The following is a 9,035-nucleotide window of genomic DNA, read 5'->3' on the forward strand; positions in this document are numbered from 1 at the left end:
GCGATATGCTGGTGCTTCTAGTTCCAACCTTGCAGTAATACCTAACAAGCAATCTAACAATTTCACAACAACTACCTTATACACACAAGTGTAAAGAAATGAATAATAATATGTACATAAAAATATATATGGATGAGCGATGGCCGAACGGCATAGGCAAGATGCAGTAGATGTTATAGAGTACAGTATATACATATGAGATGAGTAGTGTAGGGTATGTAAGCATTATATAAAGTGGCATAGTTTAAAGTGAATAGTGATACATTTATTACATCCAATTTTTAATTATTAAAGTGGCAAGAGATTGAGTCAGTATGTTGGCAGCAGCCACTCAATGTTAGTGATGGCTGTTTAACAGTCTGATGGCCTTGAGATAGAAGCTGTTTTTCAGTCTCTCGGTCCCAGCTTTGATGCACCTGTACTGACCTCGCCTTCTGGATGATAGCGGGGTGAACAGGCAGTGGCTCGGGTGGTTGTTGTCCTTGATGATCTTTTTGGCCTTCCTGTGACATCGAGTGGTGTAGGTGCCCTGGAGAGCAGGTAGTTTGCCCCCGGTGATGCGTTGTGCAGACCTCACTACCCTCTGGAGAGCCTTACGGTTGTGGGCGGAGCAGTTGCCGTACCAGGCGGTGATACAGCCCCGACAGGATGCTCTCGATTGTGCATCTGTAAAAGTTTGTGAGTGATTTTGGTGACAAGCCAAATTTCTTCAACCTCCTGAGGTTGAAGAGGCGCTGTTGCGCCTTCTTCACCACGCTGTCTGTGTGGGTGGACCATTTCAGTTTGTCCGTGATGTGTACGCCGAGGAACTTAAAACTTTCCACCTTCTCCACTACTGTCCCGTCGATGTGGATAGGGGGGTGCTCCCTCTGCTGTTTCCTGAAGTCCATAACATAACAGATAGAACAGATGGGTAATAAACAGGCTGTAGGGCCTTCTTAATACCAACCACTAGAAGGGAGCCAATTATAGCCTTTTGAACCATGTATGGTGAGATAGCTTGCCTGAGACCTAAAATACATCTGCCGGCCCCTGACTGGAAGGTAACTTCTGTTGTTTTTTTGACTCTGGAGTGTTGAAAGATTTGGAACTAGTTGGTCACATCACAGCTGAGTTTATTGTGTCATTATTCCCTTTGAGGAAATGTGTCTTGTGTCTTATCAAGCAGCTTTGGACAAACAACAACAGCACAGGGTATTTATTACCTAATACAACAGACAACAGAGGGCATTATATACTTGTACAGACACCAGGGGCATTAGTATATGGAGGACATTAAAGAACACATACATACAGGATCTGAGTCTGCAGCTGGATAGTGCCAGCACATATTCAATGTCAGGCAAGGAATGTTTGGCTACAATATGTTACAAAGGGGCAATCTTATACGTTATTCAAAGCAGGGTTGGAGTTAATACCATTTCAATTCCAGTCAGTTCAGAAAGTGAACCAAACTCCAATTTTTGAGTACTTTCTGAATTGACTGGAATTGAAATGGAATTGACCCCAACCCTGATTCAAAGTAATGTGGGGACAACCTGCCAGATCAATCATAACAGTCCATTCCCTTCTGAGGTCTGGGATGTGGACCTGCTAAATCGAGATGACGACCCCCTCTCTGGTCCCCGTGACTTCCTGACCAGGGCACCCATGTTCCCCCTGAACTTCTCCCCTACGAAGGCATACAGCACTGGGTTAACAAAGCTGTGGACCAGGGCCAGGCTGTGGGTGACCTGGAGGGCCAGGTCCACCCTGTTCCTCTCAGCACAGTCGAAGCGCACCAGCCTGGCCCTCATCAGGGTGTCGGCCATCACCGTCATGTGGAACGGCGTCCAGCACAGGAGGAAGGCGAACACCACGGCAATGATGACCCGCATGGCCCTGTGCTTCTGGAAGCCGCTCGTCTGCAGCAACCGGGCCACGGTGATGCTGTAGCACGCCACCATGATTACTAGTGGGAGCAGGAACCCTAGGATGTGGCGTAGGCCGCGAGTAGCGAGCCGCCAGTGGGTGGCGCTGCCGAAGTCGAAGCGCTCATTACACCTCGTCGGACCACCGTCGGGGGGCGTGAAGGCGTCGTTGAATAGGGCAGGGAGAGAGAGGGCGCCCCCCAGAGCCCAGATGAAGGTGCAGGCCCACCATCTGCAGGCCCTTCGGCGGCCCTTACGGGACTTGGCGGGGCGAACGATCACCAGGTAGCGGTCGACACTGATACACACCAGGAACAGGATGCTGGTGTAGAAGCTAGCCTCCATAACCAGTTTGAGGATCTTACACAGCAAGTCACCAAAGATCCAGCCGTGGAGTGTGGCAGCAGCCCAGAAGGGCAGGGTCAGAGCCAGCAGCCCGTCGGCTAGAGTCAGGTGAAACAGGAAGACGTCGGATGGGGTCAGGGACTGTTGACTGAAGCCAATCACGAGCCCCACAAGTAGGTTACCAGGAACAGCCAATAGGAAGATGGCGATGTGAAGGACACACAGGAATATGACGGCACTGGGACCCAGGGGCTGAGCTGCACAGGACAAGGTGTTAGAGTCCAGGTCAAAGGAGGTGATGTTGAAGTTATAGGAGTCGTTGGTTGAATTGTAATCATAGTCCAGGACGTATGGTTGTTCTAGCTCTGTTGGAGATGGGGAAAACAGTAGTCAGTGGGGATCTTTTTATGATATGATCACTTAGTCTTATACTGTTATTCTATCTAAAGCTTCTTATACAGTCAACAGATATTCTGTACATTTCTTTCTATAGATCTATCCATCCCATCCTCCATCCATCCACCCAAACCCATCCATCCATCTATCCATCCACCCAAACCCATCCACCCACTCAAGCCCATCCATCCAAACCCATCCATCCATCCACCCAAACCCATCCATTCCACCCAAATCCATCCCTCATCCATCAAAACCCATCCACCCACCTATCCACTCAAACCCATCCATCCAAACCCATCCATCATCTACCAAACCCATCCATCCATCCACCCACCCACCCACCCGCCCACCCACCCATCCATCTATCCATCAATCCATCCACCAAAACCCATCCATCCACCCACCCACCCACCCACCCACCCACCTACTCAAACCCATCCATCCATCCACCCAAACCTATCCCTTCATTCATCTAAACCCATCCATCATCCACCCAAACCATCCCTTCATTCACCCAAACCCATCCATCATCCAAACCCATCCATCCACCCAAACCCCTCCCTTCATCCATTCATTCATCCATCCATCCACCCACCCAAACCCATCCAGCCATCTACCAAACCTATCCACCCATCCATCCACCCAAACGCGTCCATCCATGCAAACACATCCACCCATCCATCCATCCGTCCATCCACCCACTCAAACCCATTCATCCAGCCATCTACCAAACCTATCCATCCATCCATTCAAACCCATTCATCCAGCCATCCATCCATATATCCACCCAAACCCATCAATCCACTCAAACCCATCCACCCATTCATTCATCCATCCATACACCCAAACCCATCTATCCATCCACCCAAACCAACCCATCCACCCAAACCCATCCACCCAAACCCATCCACCCACCCATCCATCCTCCATCCACCCAAACCCATTCTCCATCCACCCAAACCCATCCACCCACCCATCCATCCTCCATCCACCCAAACCCATCCTCCATCCACCCAAACCCATCCATCCATCCAAACCCATCCATCCATCCAAACCCACCCATCCATCCATCCACCCAAACCTATCCATCCACCCACTCAAACCCATCCATCCACCCAAACCCAAACCCATCCATCCACCCAAACCCATCCACCCACCCAAACCCATCCATCCATCCATCCACCCACCCACCCAAACCCATCCATCCACCCACCCAAACCCATCCACCCACCCATCCATCCATCTATCCACCCAAACCCATCCATCCACTCACCCAAACCCATCCATCCATTCACCCACCCACCCAAACCCATCCATCCACCCACCCATCCATCCATGCATCCATCCACCCAAATCCATCCCTCCATCTGAATTTCATGAGTATTCTACAAACTATATAGGTTCTCACCTGTCATCTTTGCATCCAGCTCTATGATAATGAAGAGGGAATTGCCACTGTTTTAAAGACATCACAGCTGGGATGGAAGTGTCAAGACATCCTGTTTAGAGAACAATATTGTGTCACTGCACTTGAGTCATTTGTCTGCCTCAAATTCTGCCTCAATGATTAGAAATAAAAGTTATACACTCCACTTTTTCATTTAATTATCAAAAAGAGAAGTTTGACAGCAGTTTGGAACTTTTTAGACAGTTTATTTTTCTGTCAGCTGTTGGTGGATCTGAGAGCACATTACTAAATATATTACGGTAAGATAGAGCCAGACAACGACTAGCCTTTAACTTCTGAGGCTCTTGTCTTTGTTGGGACATCTTCACTTAAAGACATCCTCCAGTGATTTTTGAACTTTTACTGTTTTTAAAGCAATATCCCAAGTATAAATACAGTCAAATACACACACTAAAGGGTACAAAAATATGCTTTGAGCAAAATAGTGTTTTATAGGCTGCAAACTTCAAGGAGTTGGTCTGATGGGAATGTGTTATGCCATCCTCATGACATGTGACATGCCTGGACCATCTATTGAGGTGTGCCTTTTGTTAAGTAAATCAGGTGTTAAATGAGATGAAAATGAGACTGGAGTACCACTTTAAGATGAGCACCAATGGGACTAATAGTTACACACACGTTAGTCCAGTACAACCCCGGCTATGATCCATAGCTTCTCGGCTTGGCCTAACATGTCACGCCCTGATCTGTTTCAGCTGTCCTTGTGCTTGTCTCCACCCCCTTTATACCTGTGTTTTCTGTCTCTCTGTGCCAGTTCGTCTTGTTTGTTCAAACCAACCAGCGTTTTGTGTCTCAGTTCCTGCTTTTTCCAGTTTCTCTTTTCTCGCCCTCCTGGTTTTGACGCTTGCCTGTCCTGACTCCTCTGCCTGCCCCTGACCCTGAGCCTGCCTGCACCTTTGCTCCTACTATGGATTATCGACCCCTGCCTGCCTTGACCTGTCGTTTTCCTGCCCCTGTTGTTACATTAAACATTGTTGCTTCACACAGTCTGCACGTGGGTCTTACCTTGATATAACCAAACAAAATATTCACCAGAGAACATTTCACCTACTTCCTAAACAAGTACCTGGGGCTGCGAACTACCACCTGTACAGAGAAAATTCTCCCCAGCCACAAAGTAGCAGTAAATGTGTGCACACACAAACACACAAACGATCACAAATAAACAAAACATTGAGTTTGTCAGTAAGTGATATCTATTCTTAAGGTGTCAGAGAACAATGGTAATCTTGGGTAGAGCTGCTGTGGGATGAGAGGGTCTACATGTCTGTCATTAACATCCCTGTGACCTACATTACACCATGTCTAGGTCCTGTCCACTAAGGGTCACTTACGTGATATGCTCAAGTTGCATGCACGTCAATTACTGTCATATTGCAGAAGACACTGGGGTCTTTGGTCAGTGTTGCAAACTCTTTGTACAGGGAGGATGTGAGGTAAGATGGCTGGGTGTGACGATCGTTGTAAGGAGAAGTGGTAAGTGTTAATATTTCAATTTTATTTAACTCAGAACACTAAATCAAAATAATAATCAACGAAAAATGAACGTCACGTTCTGCAGGCTTACTGAGCTGTACAAAAACAAGATCCCACACTGAATGAGGGAAAAAGGGCTGCATAAGTATAATTCCCAATCAGAGACAACGCTAGACAGCTGCCTCTGATTGGAAACCATACTAGGCCAATCAAAGGAAAAAAACAACATAGAAATATAACACATAGAATACCCACCCCACACCCTGACCTAACAAAATAGAGAAATAAAACGTCTCTCTCAGGTCAGCGCATGACAGTACCCCCCCCCCCCCCCCAAAGGTGCGGACTCCCGGCAGCAAACCTGAACCTATAGGGGAGGGTCCGGGTGGGCATCTACCCATGGTGGCGGCTCCGGTTCGGGGCGTAGCCCCCGCTCCGCCCACTGATCCCTCCGCTTTTGTGCCACCGGATCGTGGATTGTCGTCGGAGGAACCGGACCGTAGATCATCGCCGGAGGCTCTGTGCTGCGGGCCGCCGCCGGAGGCTCTGGGCTGCGGGCCGCGGGCCACCACCGAAGACTCTGGACCGCGGACCGTCGCCGAAGACTCTGGACCGCGGACCGTCGCCGAAGACTCTGGACCGCAGACCGAAGCAGGAGGTTCCGGACTGTAGGCCGTCTCAGGAGGTTCCGGACCATAGGCCGTCTCAGGAGGTTCCGGACAGTAGGCCGTCTCAGGAGGTTCTGGACCGTAGGCCGTCTCAGGAGGTTCTGGACCGTAGGCCGTCTCAGGAGGTTCCGGACCATAGGCCGTCTCAGGAGGTACCGGACCATAGGCCGTCTCAGGAGGTTTCGGACTGGGGAACGTTGCTGCAGGCTCCATGCCCTGGATCATCACTGCAGGCTCCGCGCCATGGATCACCACTGGAGGCTTCGTGGCATGGATCATCCCTACAGGCTCTGGGCCATGGATCTTCCCTACAGGCTTCGTGCCATGGATCATCATTTCAGGCTCCGGGCCATGGATCATCACTGGAGGCTTCATGCCATGGATCATCACAGGAGGCTTCGAACCATGGATCATCACTGGAGGCTTCTTATGTGGAGCCGGAACAGGTCTCACCGGGGAATGTCGCTGGAGGCTCCGGACTTGGGGACGTCGCCGAAAGCTCTGGACTGGGAACTGTCGCCGGAAGCTCTGGACTGGGAACTGTCGCCGGAGACCTGATGCGTGGGGCTGGCACAGGTGGCGCCAGACTGGTAACATGCACCTCAGGGCGAGTACGGAGAGCAGGAACAGGACACACCGGACTGGAGAGACTCAATGGAGGCCAGGTGCGTGGAGCAGGTACAGGTGGCGCCAGACTGGTAACACACACCTCAGGGCGAGTACGGGGAGCTGACTCAGGTGGCACCAAACTGATAACACGTTCCTTTGGGAAAAATCCGTGCATCCTCCACCAACTCAACAACTCTCCCATATCTCTTTTCTCCTGGATTGGCTCTGGTTCCCTCCTCGGCTCCGCCGACTGCTCCATGTGCTCCCCCCCCCCAAAAAAATCTTGGGGTTTCTGTGGCCTTCCTTCCCGACTTCGTAGCTGTCCCTCCTTCGCTGATTCCGCTTGCTTCCCAGGCAGGCTCTTGTCTCCTGCCACTATTCCTTCCAAAGTCCAGGATATACTCCTCCTAATCTCCTCAAAAGTCCACTGGTCCATACCACGGTGCTTGGTCATATTGTGGTGGGATCTTCTGTGACGACCATCGTAAGGAGAAGACCAAGGTGCAGCGTGGTAAGTGTTCATATTTCTATTTTATTTAACTCAGAACACTAAATCAAAATAATATACAACGAAAAACGAACGTCACGTTCTGCAGGCTTACTGAGCTGTACAAAAACAAGATCCCACACTGAAGTAGGGAAAAAGGGCTGCCTAAGTATGATTCCCAATCAGAGACAACGCTAGACAGCTGCCTCTGATTGGAAACCATACTAGGCCAATCAAAGGAAAAAAACAACATAGAAATATAACACATACAATGCCCACCCCACACCCTGATCTAACAAAATAGATAAATAAAACGTCTCTCTCAGGTCAGGGTGTGACACTGGGTACCTTACAACATTATGCTCCTCAGGCCCGTCAAGTGTAAAGCTTCTTAGAATGTGGAAATATTTTGTTCTCAAGCAATGAACGCACACAAAAAAGTAGACAAGAATATTTCAGATATCAATGGTCAACAAACACATTTGCGACAACAATATATCTTCAATGCATTGATAAAATACATGCCATGATCTTGGTGATACTGTGTATCTTGTTTAATATACAACTCCCTAGTTGTTCAGAAACATAGTCAGTTACCAAGAGAACTTTGACTAGAGTGTTTTGCACTGCCTCTTTTCCCCTTTACTCTACAAAGCATTCTATGAGTTTCACTATCTGAGAGGGCACTGCCCTGAGTACATTGTGATGTATGTTTTTGGCCAGCCCAAGTTGTCACCCTATCATCTTCCTATTTGTCAAATACACACACACACACACACACACACACACACACACACACACACACACACACACACACACACACACACACACACACACACACACACACACACACACACACACACACACACACAAACACACACACAAACACACCATTCTCACAGTCAATGAGGTGCTCCCCCAAGAGGTCCTAGAGAGGAATCATTCATTATGTATACATCTTGTCTTGGGAAAGGCCACTAGCCCAAAGTACCATGTCCACCATTATTAACAATGAATATTACACCTTTGTGAACAATAAGATACACATTTGTGAACAATAAGATACAGATCTCCAGCATTTTTGTCTCTCAGCCTGTAATTTTTAAAGGACGCTACAAGACAGCATCTTTAAATGTAGTCTACTAGTTGTAGTCTGTAGTAGACCTACTGTAGTGTACTCATCAACTTTTTATGGAATTATGTAGTGATTCTTATCCAATGAAATCGTCAACAAAAGCATGCTCCTGTGTTGTTAGATTTGAGGAACATTTGCTAGCTACAGAATGTGCAGCCTACATATTTGGCGTGTTTGCGTGAGGAAGAGAGTGTATATGTGTGAGAGAGAAAACATGTCCAAGTCTTGTGAAAGTAAGAGAATAACAAAATTTGGTACTATTGAGTCTAGGGCCGATTGGCTTTATAATCAAACGCTTAGCGTGTCATACCTGTGGGACCACAGACCAGGTAACCACCAATAAGCAATAATAAAACACCTGTTGTTTCAATGACATCACCTCAATCATTAAACTAATTGTCACATCTGCCCCTGCAACGCCCTCTACTGCTCATCCTGTGTCTCCTTCACCTGCCGCCACTCCCCCAGTACTCTCTCCGTGTGTGATTGTGTGGGCGGAGACAGGTGTGCTGGAGTCAGAGCAGATCCCCACCAGCTG

At 48.5% G+C, this 9,035-nt stretch overlaps 1 protein-coding gene across 1 annotated transcript; it reads right to left on the bottom strand.

The window, feature by feature from the left end:
• Positions 1-1,183: 1,183 nt before the first annotated feature.
• LOC106575644 (C-X-C chemokine receptor type 2) lies at positions 1,184-4,148 on the bottom strand. Its single transcript, XM_014152259.2, has 2 exons — positions 4,063-4,148; positions 1,184-2,620 (listed from the first exon to the last, which is right to left on the bottom strand). The coding sequence occupies exons 1-2, from the start codon at positions 4,067-4,069 to the stop codon at positions 1,551-1,553; spliced, it is 1,077 nt and encodes a 358-aa protein (XP_014007734.1). The 5' UTR covers positions 4,070-4,148; the 3' UTR covers positions 1,184-1,550.
• Between the last annotated feature and the right edge of the window lie 4,887 nt (positions 4,149-9,035).

Source organism: Salmo salar, chromosome 16, assembly GCF_965601325.2.
Source record: "Salmo salar chromosome 16, fSalSal1, whole genome shotgun sequence".
Taxonomy (NCBI): Eukaryota; Metazoa; Chordata; class Actinopteri; order Salmoniformes; family Salmonidae; genus Salmo; species Salmo salar.